Below are 21,442 nucleotides of genomic sequence, written 5' to 3'. Positions count from 1 at the left end.
ATGACAACATCAGTAACAATAATAACTACAACAACAATAAAAAAAAACAAAGGGCAACAAAAAGGAAAATAAATATTTTTTTTAAAAAATAGGGATTTACAAGATTATAAAGTAATAGGGATATAATTCCACCACTGACGTTCTGTGCCCCCAACCCCTGCCAACAGTAGCCCCTATAGTTCCCCCAAGGTTATAGATATGGATTGACTATATATTTCTTTTTTTAAGTTTATGTATTTCAAATCTCTCTCTCTCTCTAATATTTTACTATTGAATAAGATAGGACAGAAAGAACCAGACATCACTCTGGTACATGTGTTGCTGGGGACTGAACTCGGGACCTTATACTGAGAGTCCAGTGCTTTATCTACAGGGTCACCTCCTAGACCATTTCAGTTCTCTATATTCTACTTGTGAGTGAGATCATCCCATAGTTGTTCTTCATTTCTTTACTTACTTCACTAAGAGGTGAAGAAAAAGATATCTGCAGACCTGCTTCACTACCTGTGAAGCGACTCCCAGGGAGTTGGAGGCTTGAACCAGGATCTTTACACTTTGCACCACGTGCACTTAACCCGCTGTGCTACTGCCTGACTCCCTTTTTGTTTTTTGTTTTTAACTGCTGAGTGGTACTCAATATATTCCATGACTTTTTTGTTTTTGGTATTAATAAAACTCAAAGTAGTGATTCTCATTCCATTGTTAAAAGCACTTTCCTTCCTAACTCTAGATATTCCTCATACCCCCCCACCCTGTAGTTTAAATTTTTAATCAAAAAATGAAAAGGCACACATCAGAGAAACACATGGACCATTTGGGCAAAGATGTCTGACCCCATGTGGAAGCTGATGCCCATTTTTTTTCACTTCTTTTTTTTTTTTTTGCCTCCAGGATTATCGCTGGGGCTTGGTGCCTGCACTATGAATCCACTGCTCCTGGAGGCCCTTTTTCCCATTTTGTTGCCCCTGCTGTTGTCATTATTATTGTCATTGCTGTTGTTGTTTGATAGGACAGAAAGAAATTGAGAGAGAAGGGAAGACAGGGAGAGAAAACAGACACCTGCAGACCTGCTTTACCACCTATGAAGCACCCCCCCCAAGCAGGTGGGGAGCTGGGGGCTCAAACTGGGTCCTTACTCCCATCCTTGTACTTCTCGAAATGTGCACCATGTGTGCTTAACCTGCTGTGCTACCGCCCAACCCCCCATTTTTATTCACTTCTAAGGCCTTGTCTTTCCTAAATCACACCTAGTCCTATTACAGCTCCCAGGTACCCTTCCTTTTTCCTCTTCCCTCTCAGAGAAGGGAAACTGCACTTGACTTCCTCAGGTATTCTCCAGATTCTCTTTCCTCTTAGTTATGGTGCAAAAACAAAGATTCCTGGTCATAAAAGTTCTAAGTTCTAGGTTCTAGGAACTGGAGTTCACTGGTCATTTTCCCCCAACATTTTCCTCTCTGGGAGTATGGACCAAAATTCTTTATGAGGTGCAGAAGGAGATAGTTATAGCTTCTGTAATTACTTCTCTACTGGACATGGACATTGGCAGATTTATCTATATCCCCAGCCTCAAAACTGAACTTAGGGTGTTGGGCGGTAGCACAACAGGTTAAGTGCATGTGGCATGAAGCGCAAGGACCAGTGTAAGGATCCCGGTTCGAGCCCCCAGCTCCCCACCTGCAGGGGAGTTGCTTCACAGGTGTTGAAGTAGGTCTGCAGATGTCTATCTTTCTCTTCCCCTCCTCTCCATTTCTCTCTGTCCTAACAATGACGCCATCAGAAACAACAATAGTAACTACAACAATAAAAAACAAGGGCAACAAAGGGGAAAATAAATAAATTTTAAAAAACTGAACTTAAAAAAAACTTTGGTAATTATTTCAATTTTATAAAAATCAGTTTCATTCATTTTTTTTTTTTAAAGATCATTTTATTATCACAAGAGAGAGAACCAGAATATCACTCTGGCACATGCAGTGCTAGGGATCAAACTCAGAATTTTAATATGCTTAAGAATCCCAAACTAACCGCTGTATCACTTCCCAACTGCTGCTGCTTTTCTTTTTATTTATTTATTTTTTTAATATTGGGGACCTTGGGGACCAGGTGATAGTGCAGCAGGTTAAGTGCACCTGGTGTGAAGCACAAGGATGGTAAAGATCATGGTTACAGACCCCCAGCTCCCCACCTTCAGGGTGGTTCACTCAACAGGTGGTGAAGCAGGTCTGCAGGTGTCTGTCTTTCTCACCCCCACCACTCCCGTCTTCCCCTCCTCTCGATTTCTCTCTGTCCTATTCAATAATAACAACAGCAACAATAATAATAACAACAATGATGATAAAGAAGGGCAACAAAAGGGGGGAAAAAGGCCTCCAGGAGCAGTGCATTTGTCGGGCACCAAGCCCCAGCAATAACTCAGGAGGCAAATAAATGAATAAATACTATTAAATATATATTTTTTTATTGGGGCTGAGTGGTGGTGCACTCAGTTAAGCGCACATAGTACTAAGATCCATGTTTGAGCCCACACTCCCCACATGCCACAGGGATACTTCAAAAGTGGTGAAGCGGGTCTGCAAGTATCTTTCTTTTTCTCTCCCTCTCAATCTCCACCTTCCCTCTCAATTTCTCATATATATATATATATATATATATATATATATGATAAAGATATAGAAGCAGACATGAAAGGGGGGTAGCATAATGGTTATGCAAAGAGACTCTCATGCCAGAGGCTCTGAAGTCCCAGGTTCAGCCCCCCACCACCATAAGCCAGAGCTGAACAGTGCTCTGGTTTGAGAGAGAAGGGAAGAGAGAGAAAGACACCTGAAGCACTGCTTCACCACTCATGAAGCTTTCCCCTTGCAGAAGGGAACCAGGCATTCAAACCCAGGTCCTTGAGCACTATGCGCTTAACCAGGTGTGCCACTGCGTGGCCCCCAACCTTTTTTATTTTTTTCTAGATGAAGAGACAAAGACAGTAAGGCAGAGAGAGGCAGAAAGAAACCGCTGCAGCAAAGCTTCCTATATTGCAAGACCAGGCTCAAACCTGCATAATGGATCACATGCATAATGAAACAAAGTGAGCTGCTTTGTTAATGTGTGTATGTGTATGTGTGTGCATGTTTATTTACTAGAGGACTGCTCAGCTCTGGTGTATGCTGGTGCTGGGGATTAAACCTGGGACCTCTGATGCTTCAGATATCAAAGTCATTTGTATAACCATTATGTCATCTCCCCAGCCCGTTTATAATTTTTATTACTATATGGACTGAAGATATAATCCCCTACTACTATAAACACATTTTTCAGATAGTTCAAATATTACATTGTCTAATGTGAAATTGGGATTTTACTAAGTTTTACTTACTCAGTAGCTTTAAAGTACTGAGTAAATATTGATTTGATGAGATAGGTACCCTTTCCTGAATAAAACTTATGTAATCTTTTAAAAATTAATCTCTAGCCATTTCTTCCTGGTTCCTTGTGACTCAGCTGTATGACCCAGAAGACTTTTAAAAGTTGTTGGAGGCCAGGTGGTAGTGCACTAGGTTAAGTGCACATGGCATGAAGCGCATGAATGTGCGCAAGGATCCCGGTTCGAGCCCCCGGCTCCCCACCTACAGGGAGGTCGCTTCATAAGTGGTGAAGCAGGTCTGCAGGTGTCTATCTTTCTCTCCCCCTTTCTGTCTTCCCCTCCTCTCTCTATTTCTCTATGTCCTATCCAACAACAGCAATAACAACAACAAAATGGAAATAAATGGCCTCCAGAAGGAGTGGAATTGTAGTGTAGGCACCAAGCCCAGCAGTTTGCCCTGGAGGGAAAATAAAATAAAAAAATAAAATAAAATAAAATAAAAGTTGTATGGGGCCAGGAAATAGCTCACTAGGTATCAGACTCATTATTTGAGTCCTAGCATCACATGAATTCCTAGCATCCCACAACAATGGGGAAAGCGCCAGTGGATGGTGGAGCAGCACTGTGGTGTCTCTCCTTTCTCTAAATTAAAGGACTAAAAAGTTGGCCCAGGATAGCATGATAAAGTGCAAGAGGCCAAGTGCTACTCTCGCTGATTGTCAGTGAGAGCATTATCAACTAAACTGTCTGGAGAAAGAGGTAGGGAAATAGCATAGAGATTCTCATGTCTGAGGCTTGAGTACCCAGGTCCAATCCCTGGCACCACTATAGGCTAGAGCTGAACAGTGCTCTGATTTAAAAAACAAACAAACAACAACAACAACAAAAAACTGGGGAAAAAATTTCGGAATCTGAATTTGCAAAGATGTACAGTTGGACTCTCAGGGAATCTGATTGACAGTCCTAAGAGAAAGACAATTTAGGTGAAGCTAGGACTCAAATTAGACTGAGACCTGCTCCTGTCTGCTAGTGTAATCTGAAGGATACACTTTAAAAGTGACTCATGTTCATTCTACTTCACTTTTCTCCATGAATCACCATTTTCGGTAGCTTTGGCTTTATGCTGAATTTTTTGTGTTCTCCCACTTCCTCTTTAAGCCCTTGCAAAGCATTGAGCCCTGGTCAGAAATAACAATATTCATAGCTATGTTGTGAAAACCTTTTGCAATGAAAAGTAAAACCAGCAGAGTTGTTGTGCCAATTTTGTTTTTCAGAGTCACAATTGGTTACTTGAAGAAGCAGCTTTATAAAGCTGTTTTATAAGGATCTGGGATTGCTAGAGTGAGCTTCACCATGTTTAAATACCCAGCCAGCACATAGGAAAAGCCACCACAAAGTGGTATCTTCACAAGTGGTGGAACAGTGTTGTGTCTCTGTATTGTTCCATCCTTATTTATGATAAGTATCACCTGCTTTGCTGTCCACTGCTCTGTCACTGAGGACACTAGTCCATCCTATCTATGGCACTGTGCTGAGGATACTAGGCCATTGTACATACTGAATTGTCACTGAGGACTAGGCCTTCCTAACCACTGGCTTTTGAGCGTTAGTGCTATAGTGTCTTCCTTCCTTCCTTCCTTTTTTTTTTTTTTTAAATTTTCTTTATTTATTAATGAGAAAGATAGGAGGAGAGAAAGAACCAGATATCACTTACTCTGGTACATGTGATGCCATGACTGAACTCAGGACCTCTTACACGAGAGTTCAATGCCTTATTTACTGTGCCAACCCCTGGGCCATCTGTGGTATCTTTCCCTCAAGCCAGCCTAGAGCAGTGGAGCAGTGAAGCTCGATGATGACCAAGACAAATAAACAAACCCCCCTCATTAACCTGTTCGTTCAGGCATATAACTCAAACCTTACTCCACATCCTTTTTTTTTTTTTTTTGCCTCCAGGGTTATTGCCGGGTTCAGTGCGTGCACCATGAATCCACTGCTCCTGGAGGCCATTTTTTCCCATTTGTTACCCTGGTTGTTTTACCATTGTTGTGGTTATCGTTATTAATGTTGTTGTTGTTGTTGGATAGGACAGAGAGAAATGGAGAAAGGAGGGGAAGATAGAGATGGGGAGAGAAAGATAGACACCTGCAGACCTACTTCACCTGTGAAGCGACTCCACTGCAGGTGGAGGGCCGGGGGCTCGAACCAGAATCCTTCCACTGGTCCCCGTGCTTTGCGTCATGTCCACTTAACCCACTGCACTACTGCCCAAACCCCCTTACTCCACATTATTTACTTCACAAATCTTACATTTTATACTACACACTACTCCATAAGCAGTACTGTTACCTTGAAGAACTCAGGTCACTTCTGAGTACAGTGGATTCATAAGTAGTCTTTTACTGTCCCCTTTCAATAGTCTTTGATCTGTAAGCCTTTCTAGCCTTATGGGGCCCAGCAGAGCACATCTATTCAGCGGGACAGAGAGGGCTGAGATTTATTTTCAGGTAGCCTCTGGAACCAGGCAACTGTTGCTTTCTTGACTGCCTTGGGTAAATATGTCACATGCGATGTTCTTTTTTTTTTTCCCCCTTTATTGCCCTTGTTTTTTATTGTTGTTGTAGTTATTTAAAATTTTTTTAAAATATATTTATTCTCTTTTGTTGCCCTTGTTTTATTGTTGTAGTTATTGTTGTTGTTGATGCCGTTGTTATTAGATAGGACAGAGAGAAATGGAAGGAGGAGGGGAAGACAGAGGGAGAGAGAAAGGTAGACAGACACCTGCAAACCTGCTTCACTGCTTGTGAAGTGACTCCCCTGCAGGTGGGGAGCCGGGGGCTCGAACTGGGATCCTTACGCCAGTCCTTGAGCTTTGCACCATGCGCACTTAACCTGCTGCGCCACCGCCAACTCCCCACGATATTCTTTTTTGTTGTTAGTATGGTACTGGAAAGTGAACCCAGAGTCTTTGACATGTGCGATAACATTAAAGGTACTATTTGAGGGTGAAGTAGACAGAAAGAGCACAAATAGCACAAATCCTCCATCTGTGCCTTAAACTTGAAAATATTTAGTGTTACCGCATAGGAGACAAGGTTGGAATGTGAGTTACTGGCCTGAAATGCCTAGCTTGCTGCTCCCCACAGAGTCTGGTACTGTGAGAACAAGTCCTGACTCAGCTAACCCTGGTATTAATTAAAATCCTCTTTGTAGTGGCCTGAGAGGTATTATAGTAGATACGGTATTGGATTTTTTTTTTTTTTTGCCTCCATGGTTATCACTGGGGTTCAGTGCCAGCACTACGAATCTGCTGCTCCTGGAGGCTGTTTTTCCCATTTTGTTGCCCTTGTTGCCTTTGTTGTGGTTGTTATTGTTATAGTTGGATAGGACAGAGAGAAATCAAGAGAGATGGGGAAGACAGAGAGAAGGAGAGAAAAATAGATACCTGCAGACCTGCTTCACCACTTGTGAAGTGACCCCCCTGCAGGTAGGGAGTTGGGGCCTCAAACCGGGATCCTTATACCAGTCCTTGCACTTTGCACCATGTACACTTAACCCACTGCGCTACCACCCAGCCCCCAGTATTGGGATCTTAAGAATGAAATCTTGAATTCAATCTGTGGCATCTCATATGCCAGAATAATGCTCTGGTTCTTCTCTCCCTCTCTCTGTCTTAAACAAATCTTTAAAAATAAAGAATCCTAGTGCAGTGGGTTAAGTGCAAGTGGTTCAAAGCGCAAGGACCACTGTAAGGATCCCGGTTTGAGTCCCCGTCTCCCCACCTGCAGGGGAGTCACTTCACAAGCAATGAAGCAGGTCTGCAGGTGTCTATCTTTCTCTCCACTTCTCTGTTTCTCCTCTCTCCATTTCTCTCTGTCCTATCCAATAACTACTACAACAATAAAACAAGGGCAACAATAAGGAATAAATAAATAAATATTTTTTAAAAAATTGAAAGAAAGAAAGAATCAACCCAGGGAATCTGGCAGTAGTGCAGCGGGTTAAGCGCAAGGTGTCGCAAAACGCAAGGACCAGCTTTTTAAGAATCCTGGTTCAAAAAAAAAAAAAAGAAAGAATCCTGGTCCGAGCCCCCGGCTCCCCACCTGCAGGGGAGTCGCTTCACAGGCGGTAAAGCAGGTCTGCAGGTGTCTGTCTTTCTCTCCCCATCTCTGCCTTCCCTTCCTCTCTCCATTTCTCTCTGTCCTATCCAACAATGACAACATCAGTAACAATAACTACAACAATAAAACAACAAGGGCAGCAAAAGGGAATAAATAACTTTTTTAAAAAAATGAAGAATCGGAAAAATAAAATAAAAAATAAAGAATTGGGGCTGGGGTAGATAGCATAATGGTTATGCAAAGAGACTCTCTTGCCTAAGGCTCTGAAGTCCCAGGTTCAATCCCCCACACCACCATAAGCCAGAGCTGGGCAGTGCTCTGGTGTTTCTCTCTCTCTCTCTCTCTGCATCTCTCTCAAAATTAAATTAAAAAATATTTAAAAAAAATAAAGAATCCACACAACAAGGGCAACAAAAGGGAAAATAATTATTTAAAAAATGAAATAAAAAAAATAAAGATTCCATTTTGTAAAAAGAGATGCAAGTAGGTAACTTAATCCTGATAAGTCTTCCGTAAGTCTGGCTACTTATTTATAAAATGAGAATAATAATGTCTATCCACAAGGTTGAGGTGAAGTCTTAATGAAGATATTTCATGAGCCCTAAAGAACGTGTATGTGGAAAAAGTCCTTGCTAAATGATTTTACTTACAGGCCTCTAAACAGCTAAAGCTGTTGCCATTTGAATTCCTGTAGTTACCTGATGGACATGCTTTTATTATGTTTTCCAAGTAGAGAGGACCAGGTAAACTTCCGTGGCTTCATGAGAACTTTGGCTCACTTTCGACCCATTGAAGATAATGAAAAAAGCAAAGATGTGAATGGACCAGAACCACTCAATAGTCGGAGCAACAAACTTCACTGTAAGGAATTAAGTTTTCTAAATTAGTTAATCATTCATTTAATCAATTAGTTAATTTTCAGTTAATATTTTCTCTTGACTTCTCATTTGCTGCAAATGATCTTCCCACTCATTTATTGAGTTGAACATTTATAAGAGCTTGGTGGTTGCAGAGTGGGAATTGGCACAGCAATAGTGTTCAGGAGTCAGCAATAGTGTTCAGTTCTGAGTGATGCTCTGCTTGTTGCTAGTAAATAAATCTTGAAAAATAGTAAGTAAATCTTGAAAAAGAAAGCCTGTGGGCTGGAAAGATAGCTTACCAGGTGAGGTAAGTGCCTTGTGATCATGGCCCAGGCTCAAGTTCTAGTACTTGAAACAAAGCTCCAGTGCTTTGCACTGACTCCCTCTCTGTCTCTGTCCCTACATGAAAACACTGGCCTGGGAGCCATGAAATTGCACATGTGTGAGTTATGGCTCTGGGAAAAATGAAAAAGTGTGGTGGTTAAGAGCTGAGACTCTGGAAGCAGACTGGCTGGATTTGAATCCTATGTCTACTTTCTGTGTGTTACTTTTGTTAGGTTACTTGAAATCTTTGAGCCTTAGGTTTCTCTTCTGTAAATTGGAATATTTAGGGGTTCCATGTTGGGAAGTTGGATTAGATGACTTAGTATATGTCAAATGCTTCAACTTATACCTGCCGATAACTAAGCTGCTAACATTAGCCTAAATCATAGAATGCCTACTATGTGCCAGGCACTGTGGTAAGTACTAGAGACAGAGTAAAGAACATGCCTTTAGTAGGGACAGAGAACTGATTTGACAATACAAGATTTAGTTTTTGGCCCCATGCCGCTGGCCATCCATTCCTTAGATACTGTTAGATATCTCTCTGTCCTTTTTTTTTTGCCTCCAGGGTTATCACTGGGGCTCGGTGCCTGTACTATGAAGCCATTGCTCCTGGAAGCTATTTTTTCCCTTTTGTTGCCCTTGCTGTTTGTTGTTCCTGTTAGTATTATTGTTGTTATTGTTGTTGTATAGGACAGAGAGAAATTGAGAGAGATGGGGAAGACAAGAGGGGGAAAGAGAGATACCTGCAGACCTGCTTAACCACTTGTGAAGCGACCCCCCCCACCCCCCGCAGATGGGGAGCTGGGAGCTCAAAACAGGATCCTTATGCCAGTCCTTGCGCTTTGCGCCATGTGTACTTAACCTGCTGTGCCACCACCCGGCAACCCCTTCTTCGTTTCTTTATGGTATTGCTCAGTCTTATAGTACAAGTTAAAATTGAAATTGTATCAGATTGATTGTACCATGCTTCTATTATAGTGATACAGAGAGAGGTCTCAGAAGACACAGAATAAGTGGAACCTGTTGTTTAAAAAATATTTTAAATATTTGTTAATGAGAAAGAGAAGGAACCAGATCTGACTTTGTCATATGTGGTACCTGGGATTGAACTGGGGCATCATGTTTTCAAGTCCAAATGCTTTTTCTTTTCTTTTTTTCCTCTCTCTCTCTCTCTCTCTCTCTCTTTTTTTTTTTTTTTTTTTTTTTTAGGGATTTTTATTAACAAGAGAAGGAGCAAAAGCTCACTGTGGCATGAGTAGTACCAGGGTTGAATTCAGAGCACCCTGCTTACAAGTCTAAGAATCTACTTCCCTAGTATCTTTTGCTACATATACATGATTTGTTCCCTTTTTGGTACTGTGGATTGCCTCACACATGTGAAATTTGTTCTATATTACTGAACTCCAACCACCACCTTAACTGAATGCTTTGAATTAATGTCAAAGCAGATATAGCTAATTTATAGAATATGCTGAGTGTTGGTATACCTGATAGAGCACACACCCACATCGTCCCCACTATCACAGTTCTCTGCTCCCTCCCCTGTCCCACTCCATGATAACCACCATATTTCTAACAGTCCCAGAGATAGGTTGGATATAATTAAAATTCCTTAAGAAGAGGCAAAACAGTATTGGATTTCTACTGACATTATTTTTCCTTCCTAGTTGCTTTTCGACTATATGATTTGGATAAAGATGACAAGATCTCCCGTGATGAGCTACTGCAGGTATGTGGGAGATCTCCCTGCACATGGATGACCTGTGCAGGTTCTGCCTACTTCTACTAGTGGGCAGGAATTGTTCTTTCCTCCAACAAGCACTTATTCAGTACCTGCTGTCTGCAGTCCAGTCCTGGATAGAAGACAGAGCAGATGACCTTGTGAACCCTGGAATAGCTCATTGATTTCTGACACGTCTCCACTATTCAAAAGTTAACTGAGAAACAGGAAGATAGTATAGTGGTTTATACAATATATCTTCATGCCTGAGGTTTCAGAGGTGTGTGTTCAGTCCCTGGCACCACCATAAGCCTGAGCTGAGCAGTGCTGTGGTTGAAAGAAAATTTTTTAAAAAAATTAATAGAGGAGGAGTTGGGTTAAGTGCACATGGCGCAAAGCATAAGAACCCTGGTTCGAGCCCCCAGCTCCCCACCTGCAGGGGAGTCACTTCACAGGTGGTGAAGCAGGTCTGTAGGTGTCTGTCTTTCTCTCCCCCTCTCTGTTCCCCATCTCTCTCCATTTCTCTCTGTCCTATCCAACAACAATAATAACTACAACAATAAAACAACAAGAGCAACAAAAAGGGAATAAATAAATATATATTTAGAAAAGTTAATGGAGTCGGGCGGTAGCACAGCAGGCTTAAGCGCACGTGGCGCAAAGCACAAGGACGTAAGGATCCTGGTTCAAGCCCCGGCTCCCCACCTGCAAGGGGGGTCGCTTCACAGGAAATGGAGCAGGTCTGCAGGTGTCTATCTTTCTTTCCCCCTCTCTGTCTTCCCCTCCTCTCTCCATTTCTCTCTGTCCTATCCAACAATGATGACATCAGAAACAACAATAATAACTACAACAATAAAAAAAAAAAAATCCAAGTTAATAGAAGGGAGCCCGGGCGGTAGCGTAGCAGGTTAAGTGCACAAGGCACGAAGCTCAAAAACAGGTGTAAGGACTCTGGTTCAAGCCCCTGGCTCCGCATCTGCAGGGGAGTAGCTTCACAAGCGGTGAAGTAGGTCTGCAGGTGTCTATCTTTCTCTCCCTCTCTCTGTCTTTCCTTCCTTTCTCCATTTCTCTCTGTCCTATCCAACAACAACATCAATAACCACAACAATAATAACTACAACAATAAAACAAGGGCAGCAAAAGGGAATAAATATTTTTAAAACAATTTTTTTAAGTTAATTGAATTTCTTAGTTATGACTGACCAAGCTAAATTCTGTTAAGATTAGCCAGAAACATATCTCATTTGTAACATATTTGCTTTCCATGTCTGAAACTCTAACTTCAATCCCAGGCACAAAAAAAAAAAAAAAAAAATGAGTTCAGTTCCTGTCAAGTTGTTCATTGGCACCCACACACTCTATTGATGATTAGGTGAATCTGCTGTGTTATGATCTGTCATGGGCGTCATTAAAAGTCAGAGAATTAGGGAGTCGGGCAGTAGTGCAGCAGGTTAAGCACAGGTGGCGAAAAGCGCAAGGACTGGCATAAGGATCCTGGTTCCAGCCCCCTGCTCCCCACCTGCAGGGGGGAGTCACTTCACAAGCGGTGAAGCAGGTCTGCGGGTGTCTTTCTCTCTCCCTCTCTGTCTTCCCCTCCTACAACAATTTACAACAATAATTACAATATTACAACAATAATAACTACAACAATAAAAAAAGTCAACAAAAAGGGAATAAATGCATAGATAAGTGTTAAAAAAAAAGTCAGAATTGTGTGTCCAGGAGGTAGCATAGTGGACAAAGCAGTGAATTCTCAAAAATGAGAGCTCAAATTCAGTTCCCCACATGACAGGTTCCAGAGTGATGCTCTGGTTCTCTTTCTCATTAAAAAACAAACAAGGGAGTCGGGCGGTAGCACAGTGGGTTAAGCGCATGTGGCACAAAGCGCAAGGATCCGTTGTAAGGATCCTGGTTCGAGCCCCCGGCTCTCCAACTGCAGGGGAGTCGCTTCACAGGCGGTGAAGCAGGTCTGCAGGTGTCTATCTTTCTCTCCCCGTCTCTGTCTTCCCCTCCTCTCTGCATTTCTCTCTGTCCTATGTAACAATGACGACATCAGTAACAACAACAGTAACTACGACAATAAAAAGACAACAAATACAACAAAAGGGAAAATAAATAAAATTACAAAAAAAAATTTAAAAAAAAACTAATTGCATATTAACTAGTTGTGCCCTGTAGGCAGTTCCCCATTCAGAAATATAGTGGTGATTGATACTTCACTGTGTTAGCACTGTCTTCCTCTTTTCTTTTCCCTTCCATAAACACAAATTAGGAGAGTAGAAAATTCTTCCCTTTTTTTCACTCTCAGACTGACATTATTTTTCATATAGAGAGAAAGAGAGCAACACCACAACATTGGAATCTCGGCCACACTTATAACATGGCATACACCATACCCAGATCTCTCTCTGGTCTTCACCACCACCAGCAGCCTTTTTTTTTTTTTTCAGCTACACGGATGCAGGGGTAAGCTCTGCGAGTGGTGAAGCAGTGTTGTCCTCTACTCTGTCTCTTCCTATCACCTCCTTCCCTCCTGATTCCTGGCTGTCTCTATTCAACAAATAAAGACAATAAAATAAAAGAGAGAGAGTGAGAGAGAGATAATTTTCCCTCTTCTCACTTTGGTAAATGTTCATATCCTGGCGGCCACACAGTAGTACACCCAGTTAAGTGCACACAGTGCACAAGGACGCAGGTTCAAATCCCTGTTACCCATCCGCAGGGGGAAAGCTTCACTAGCAGTACTGTAGGAGTCTCTCTCCCTACCTATCAACCCAATTTCAATCTCTCTCTTTTTAAGAAATATTTTATGTATTAATGAGAGGGATAGGAGATAGAGAAAGAATCAGACATCACACTGGTACATGTGCTCCTGGGGATTGAACTCAGGACCTCATGTTTTTTCAGAGACCAATGTTTTATCCACCATGCCATCTCCCAGACCACTCTATCTCTGTCCAACAATAAAATATATTTTTAAAAAATATTCAGGGGGCTGGGCGGTAGTGCAGTGAGTTAAGCATGCATGGTGCAAGGACCGGTGTAAGGATTCCAGTTCGAGACCTGGCTCCCCACCTGCAGGGGAGTCGCTTCATAGGTGGCAAAGCAGGTCTGCAGGTGTCTTATCTTTCTCTCCCCCTCTCTGTCTTCCCCTTCTCTCCCCATTTCTCTCTGTCCTATCCAACAACAATTAACAGCAGTGGCAACAATAACAAAAACAACAACAACAAGGGCAACAAAAATGAGAAAAGTGGCCTCCAGGAGCAGTGGATTTGTAACTCATCTAGAATAGTACAGATGCAAAGACCTGGGTTCAAGTCTCCAGCACCATATAAGAGAATCTGTACAGGGGAAGTTTCACTAGCATGGGAGCAGTGCTATGGTCTCTTTGTGATTGAAAGGAAAAGAAAAAAAGTCCACTGGGAGTGGTGGAATAGCATAGGTACAAAAACTCTAGTAGCATTACAAAAATGAACAGTAAATAAATCAGTCCTCCACTACAAAAAAATATTCCAAAGCCAGATGCAGGTCAAAGGATGAAACCATCAGTTATAGAGGGGTTTGTGTTTATATCTCAGGGAACAAAAGCCTAGGAACTGGGTAGTGGCCTACCCAGTAAAGTACTTACGCTACCATGTGTAAGGACAATAAAACAACAAGGGCAACAAAAGGGAAAATAAATTTTAAAAACTTAGAATTTATAAATTTTAAGTACAAATGTACACATACTGAAGAATTAATAAGAGGCAACACTAACAAAACAGAGGATAAGAGATCAAGAGACAGAAAGGAGGACAGACACTGCACTACCACTTATGAAGCTTACTCATGTAGGTACTCCAATGTGGTGGCTGGGGGCTTGAACCAGGTTGCTCACACACAGTAAAGTATGCACTCTACCAGGTGAGCCATCTCCAGGTCCCCTTTGTGAGATCTTTTTGTCTGAAGCATTTATCATTTTAGTGAAGTTTCTTCTTGGGTAGCCAAACTGTCTTCAAGACACTGTGAGAACTTTTGATACTATGATGTTTCTTGGGGGAGAAGGGCGGAGGCACAGGACTTTGGTAGTGGGTAGGGTATAACCTATAAATCATTAATTTTTGCAGGCCAGGCTGTAGTGCACTGGCTTAAGTACACATGGCACGAAGAGCAAGGACCAGCATAAGGATCCCGGTTCGAGCTCCCAGCTCCCCACCTACAGGGGGTCAGCTTCACAAGTGGTGTTTTCCCGTCTCTCCTGATTTCTCTGTCCTATCCAACAACGACAGTGATAGTAACAATAACAACAACAAAAAAACCCAAGGTCAACAAAAGGGGAAAAAATAGCCTCCAGGAGCAGAGCAGGCACCGAGACCCAGTGATAACCCTGGAGGCAAAATAAATAAAAAAATAAAAATAATTAATTTTGCTAAGTGAATTTTATAAAAACAAAAACAGAAGAACATTTCCTTCTCTTCCTAAGGCGGGGAGAAAATCATAAATGGATGATAAATTATACATTAAATGCTTTTTTCTTTTTTAAGTTGAAGGGAAATTAAGACTGCATAGCCTTTTCTTCCTGATGAATTCACAAAACCTTCATTTTTTTAAAATTTTTAAAATATTTATTCCCTTTTGTCACCCTTGTTGTTTTATTGTAGTTATTATTATTGTTATAAATGTCGCTGCTGGATAGGATAGAGAGAAATGGAGAAAGGTGGGGAAGACAGAGAGGGGGAAAGACAGACACCTGCAGACCTGCTTCACCGCCTGTGAAGCAACTCCCCTGCAGGTGGGGAGCTGGGCCTCGAATCCCCAGGGCATAAGGATCCCAGTTCAAGCCCCTGGCTCCTCACCTGCAGGGGAGTAACTTTACAAGTGGTGAAGCAGGTCTGCAGGTGTCTGTCTTTCTCTCTCCCTGTCTTACCCTCCTCTCTCCATTTCTCTCTGTCCTATCCAGCAACGACGACAACAATAAAACAACAAGGCAACAAAAGTGAATAAATAAATAAAATAAAATTTTAAAGAAAGAACTCTAATTACTAGATATTTTAGTTTTTGTATCTAGAGAGATAATTTGGGGTCTAGGCAGTGGTGCACCTGGTTGAGCACAGATACTACAATGCATAAGAAACCTGGTTTGAGCCCCCCTTTCTTTCTCTCTTTGTCTCTCTCTCTCTCTCTTGCTATCTGAATGAAAAAGCACCCTATAGAGGTAAAACCACTTAGACACGTGAGAAGCCCCAGCTCCGAAGTGGGGGGGAAAAGTAACGTGTTGATACAAATCTTAGTTCTTTCAGTTTGGCCTCCTGTAACTGCTGACTCCTGGTTCTGCAGGTGCTGCGCATGATGGTTGGCGTGAATATCTCGGACGAGCAGCTCGGCAGCATTGCAGACAGGACCATCCAGGAGGCTGACCAGGACGGTGATAGTGCTATTTCCTTTACAGAGTTTGTCAAGGTCAGTCAGTTCACATCCTGCTTTGAAAAAGCTAAATTCTGTACCCCAGGAGCTGGCACAGTAAATAAAGTGGTAGGCTTTCAAGCATGTGGTCACAAGTCTGACCCCTGGCATCACTTGTGCCAGAGTTATACTCTGGTTCTCTCTCTCCCCTTTCTTTCTCTTTCTCCTTTCCTTCTCTCTCTCTCTCTCTCTCTCTCTCCCTCTCTCATCCTCTCCTCTCTCATAAATAAATAGATATAATCATTAAAAAAGTGAAAGACTAAATTCTACAGCACAGGAAGGAGGGAGAGAAAAAAACATTCACACCCAAATACTAAGGATGTCTCCTGTTGTGGCTGTTTTAATTGTGTGGTCTTACACCCCCCCCCCCCCCCCCCCGCCCAATACTCTCCCAGGTTTTGGAGAAGGTGGATGTTGAACAGAAAATGAGCATTCGATTTCTCCACTGAAGGACTTAAGACCAAACTGGCCCTTGCTGTCCACTATTTTAAGAACTGGAACGTGAGAGTCTGCCTGTCCACCAGCCCCACCTCCACCCGCTACTCCCTTATCCCGGAATACTATAACTGTTGCATGACAACCCCAAATATATTCTGTCAACACAAGCCTGCTTTTGGTGTATGGATAGGGCATTACAGGGTGGTGCAGTCAGTTGGCTGCTGTTTGGGAGCATTTGCTGGTAACTTGCATTTCCTGATGTGATCTTACTGTGTTTTGCTGCTGAATGATGCCACGTATCTGTGCAGTCTGAGACAGTGAGAGAGGGAATCATGCCAAGAACCAACCAGCAAGCTCCCTCACTGGATACAGACCAGCCATGCTGCCTGCCTTCCAGCGGCTTTAGCTCATTCCTCCTTCCTTTTATGTGTCCCTCGTTCCTGCTTCTCTGCCAGCCACCTCACCATTTACTTGGTCCTCCAACCTGCCTGCTTTGTCCTAAACTACAGTAACCTCTGTGTTGGCTACCTGCAGCTCTCCCTGTTACATGTTCTTCTCCCCTGGTAGGATAGTTTGATGGTCTTGGCCTGATCTACCTTTTCTCCCCATGGAGTTTGGGCTGTTGCCTCTCCAAGAGCCTTTCAGTAACCAGCTCTTGTCTCAGAAAAATGTAACCATTTCCAGATCAAAAAGGTTGTTGTGATTGTTCTGTCATGGAAGGACTCTTCGTGGGAGATGCTTTTGAAAGGAGGTGACCTTGATGAGAGGTGTGGACCCGAATCATCTCAGTGGCTTGCCCGGGTCCTTCTACCTCTGGCCTCTGATTCTTCACACACTCACCTTTTGTGAGCACAGTGTTGACTCTTGAGAAAACAGCTACATACTGCTATTGGTGGCATTATCACCACCAGAATGACTGCTATGACACTCGTGTGGGGCAATTCTTGTGGTTTTGAACTAGAAAGCTAGGCACTAACAGCCTCATGTGTTCCCATACCCACAGCATGGTTTATGCCTCAGTATTATGTGACTTGGAATGTTTCCCACTCACAGTGCCAGGAGGAGAAAAGAAATGAGTGTTAAGGAAGTGCCTAATTGCCTCTAGCCCAAGAGAGATGTAGAGATTGTTCTTTGTCTTAAAGCTTTGCACAACATGCTCTATGAATTTTGACCATGGCAGATGTTAGCCCTGGCAGCCATAGCCAGCTTCTAGTTCAGGTCCAGAGCTTTGAATGTATTGTATCACTAGTAGCCTGCTCACACTGACTTCCTAGCTCCTCTCACAAATTGCTGCTAACCCCTTAGAAATGAGGGGGTTGGGAGTCGGGTGGTAGCGCAGCAGGTTAAGCACACATGGCGCAAAGCGTTAATGGACCAGCATAAGGATCCCGGTTCAAGCCCCCGGCTCCCCACCTGCAGGGGAGTCGCTTCACAAGTGGTGAGGCAGGGCTGCAGGTGTCTTTCTCTCCCCCTCTCTGTCTTCCCCTCCTCTCTCCGTCTTATCCAACAATGACGACATCAAGAACAACAATAAAACGAGGGCAACAAAAGGGAATAAATAAATAAATAAAATAAATATTTAAAAAAGAAAAGAAATGAGGGGGTTTGGTGCCTGTGGCTTGGCCAGATGTGGCATACAGTTCTCTGCATGGACCAGAAAAGCCTCTCTGTCTGTGTCAGCTCAGAACAGGCTCTTGTTTTCCTCATGTCTATCTTTAGAGTCTGTTCGTTCATTTATCTGCCCTTGGCTGGCTTTCTTTGATTCATTGCTTGCTTGCTTGTTTTCTTGCTTCGGAAGGTTTCTAAGATGTGTGCATTCAGTACTTCAGGAAAGGAGTTGCTAAAGAAAAAGAAGAAAAAAATCCCAAAATTAAGAGTGGGGAATAGAGGAATAGCCAGGCTGGCTGACTCAAGTGTAAACAACTGAGGGATTCTTGACAAACTGCGTCTGTGTGGTCAATACTGTAATAGAGAAATTGTGTATAAGGGAAGACCTGCCTGACACATATCCTAGAGAGAAACTACAGAGGCTCCTTGACTTCCACACTTACAGTTCCTAAGATCATGGCTCTTTGTTCCTTTTGGCTGTATAGCAAATTGTTCTAATCCACAGTTGTGCCTTATTGTTCCATTATAATTGTATTCTTCAACCCATCAATAAATATTTGTGAAAAAAAATATTTCACAACAACAATAACTACAACGACAATAAAAAAACAACAAGGGCAACAAAAGGGAAAATAAATAAATATAAAAATAAATGTGGCTAAAACAAAATGATGTCATAGTTGACTGACCCTGTGTTGTGTCATAATTTCATGTAATGCAACAAGTTTGAGACAACTGCTTCTCTACAGGCTGATGTCTGTGATGTGTAATTCCAGTTGACTGCTGTCACCTAGACACATGGAGTCAGGGACCCTGCTAGGAACCAACACTCTGCCCCTCAGAGCATGGCTTTTTCAGCCCCAACCTTTTCCTTCAATGTACAACAGGCCTAAAAAGTCCTATCTCTTGTGAGTTGTGTGCGTGCTCAGGCTTGTGCAGCCTCAATTTTGTGCCCACCTGCAATTCCATGGTTTTTCGTGTCTCCAGACCTCAGTGACCACCATATAAGCATAGTACTTATTTAGGTTTCATCAGGATTCAGGACCCAAAGCAGTAGGAGCTGCAACTACATCAATTCTTATATGTTAACTTTGTTTCTTATTCCTCTCTCAAAAGTCCTTTCAAAGATAGAAACAGACTGAGGGTATAGCTCTCCCTGCCCACACCCATGTCCAGTAGAGAAGCAATTAACAGAAGCCAGAACCCCTACCTTCTGTACCCTATAAAGAATTTTGGTCTTAGAGGGGGAGAAATGTTAGGGAAAGATGGCCTGAGGGGTCTGAAATCCAATTCCATCAAGACCCAGAGAGAAGAAGAAAAAGAAAGGACATTCAGAAGTAGTAATAGGCATAAGCATGACTTAGAAAGAGAAACCAGGACCATAGGGAAGAGGGAGGGAGGGAGAGAGAGAGAGAGAGAACAAATGCATATAAATATAGTTAGAGAAATAATAGTCAACCCATACCTATAACCTTGGGAGAACTACTGCAGTTTCCAGTTGATGCAATGGGGACACAGAACTCTGGTGGTGGGCACAGTGTGGAATTATACTCCTGTTATCTCATAATTTTGTAAGTATATTAAGTCACTAATAAAATTTTTTAAAGTCCTTTCAAAATGACTTGCATAGTATAGCCAGTTTTGCTTTCTTGTGATTCTAGTTTTAGGATTTGGAGACTGTAAAGTAGATGAAGTATTTGTGCAGTTTTGTCACCATCATCATGTGGATAGAGCAGAGGGAGACCAAAGCTTTCTTCAGTGCAGATGGGGCCAGGCTTGAACTTGGATTTCACACATGACAAAACAGTAGAGTATCCAAGTGTGATATTGGGCTGGTTCAAATGCTGTTAGTTTTGAAGACAACAATGCTACTCACCACGGCCATCGTTAAACCAGCCTGTGACTCAGATAAAATAGACTGCTCTGAAAGAGGGAGTCAGACAATAGCGCAGCAGGTTAAGCACAGGTGGCGCCAAGCACAGGGAATGGCATAAGGATCCTGGCTCCCCACCTTCAGGGGAGTCGTTTCACAGGTGGTGAAGCAGGTCTGCAGGTGTCTGTCTTTCCCTCCCCCTCTCTGTCTTCCCTTCCTCTCCATTTCTCTCTGTCCTATCCAACAACGATGACATCAAGAACAACAATAAAACAATAAGGGCAACAAAAGGGAAAATAATTTTTTTTAAAAAAAAGAATACTCTGAAAGAAATCATAAAGACTTTAAAACATTAAAGTTTGAGAGGTATCTATCCCTTAATGAATATGTGCCTCCCTAGCTCCAGTCTAGTTAGGCTCTCTGTATTTGAAAATAAATGTAAATTAACACAAAATTAAACCAGCTTTTTAAAAAAGTCGTTATATAGGGGGACTGGGAAATAGCTCACCTGTGGAGCACATATTTAGTTATGAGGACAGGGTTCAAGCCTAGGGCCATTACAGAGAAATACCTCTACAGTTAAGCTTCATGAGTGGTGAAGTGGTGCAGTGATGGTCTCTGCTTCTCCTTTAGGCCTCTTCCTTCTCATTTAAAAAAAAAAATTAGGGAGTCAGGCGGTAGCACAGTGGGTTAAGCGCACGTTGTGTGCTAAGTGCAAGGACCAGCATAAGGATCCCGTTCAAGTGAAACTGTGTGTCCTTCACTTTAAAGGGGCATCTCCACACACCACACCTACTGTGGGGGATGACAGCTGAACTGTTGGAATTGCCCACCCTTTAACAAGCACAGCCTTTTTGTAAATTAATGATTCAAGAATGATTAACAAGATTATAAAATAGCAGGTACAGTTCTACACAGTTCCCACCACCAGAGTTCCATGTCCCATCCCCTCCACTGAAAGGTTCCCTATTAGTTATCCCTCTCTGGGAGTATGGACCAAAATTCTTTATAGGGTGCAGAAGGTGGGAGTTGTGGCTTCTGTAATTGCTTCTCTGCTGGACATGGGCATTGGCAGGTTGATCCATATCCCCAGCCTGTTTCTGTCTTTCCCTAGCGGAATAGGGCTCTGGGGAGGTGAGGTTCCAGGACACATTGTTAGGGTCATCTGCAATAGGCACAGTCTTAACCAGTAAATCTAGACAGCTTGCTGTCTACATCCACAAGTCTTCAGTGTCATGGAGTAATTTATGAGGTTTATTCAGCTCACCAGCACTGATGACTTCACCCTGTGTCCATTAGATAGACTCAGCTCTGTGGCCCCAGGTAGCCCTCCCTAACTGCCCCTGCTTCCTGCCTTTCCACTCTACAATCCTGGGTCTTTCTTCCTGCAGAGAGAGCCTGGCAAGCTCCCTGAGAACAGAACTTCGCTTGGGGGTTTCTATTCTTGGGCAATGATGCTCAGTAGCCCCTCCCCTCTTCCCTACCCCCCACCTCCACCACCCCCAAGCCTCACCCAGCAGCTCAGAACTGGAAGCCATTGGTGACCTTTGAAGATAAACTATCACTACCCCTCTGCTGTTAGGCAAGCCCCTCCAGGCTGGGGGGGATGTGTGTGACAGGACAGGCAGGCAGGGCACTATGGGGCCTGCTGTATATCTGGGGTGCTGGGCCTACTCCAAATCCGCCTGCTCTGCTCTG

The 21,442-nt window shown here is 42.8% G+C and overlaps 1 protein-coding gene across 1 annotated transcript in view; it reads left to right on the top strand.

Moving 5' to 3' along the window:
- Positions 1–16,430, top strand: part of CHP1 (calcineurin like EF-hand protein 1) — a 33,565-nt gene extending 17,135 nt beyond the window's left edge. The window contains exons 4-7 of the mRNA XM_007536327.3: positions 8,210–8,337; positions 10,331–10,392; positions 15,700–15,822; positions 16,221–16,430. Coding sequence (XP_007536389.1) covers positions 8,210–8,337; positions 10,331–10,392; positions 15,700–15,822; positions 16,221–16,274 — 367 coding nt within the window. The 3' untranslated portion in view covers positions 16,275–16,430. The remainder of the gene's footprint in view (positions 1–8,209; positions 8,338–10,330; positions 10,393–15,699; positions 15,823–16,220) is intronic.
- Positions 16,431–21,442: the final 5,012 nt, after the last annotated feature.

The sequence above is a fragment of the Erinaceus europaeus genome, chromosome 16, assembly GCF_950295315.1.
Source record: "Erinaceus europaeus chromosome 16, mEriEur2.1, whole genome shotgun sequence".
In the NCBI taxonomy this organism is placed as follows: domain Eukaryota; kingdom Metazoa; phylum Chordata; class Mammalia; order Eulipotyphla; family Erinaceidae; genus Erinaceus; species Erinaceus europaeus.
The sequence above is the reverse complement of the archived record's forward strand: the minus strand, read 5'-3'. Positions and strand labels throughout refer to the sequence as shown.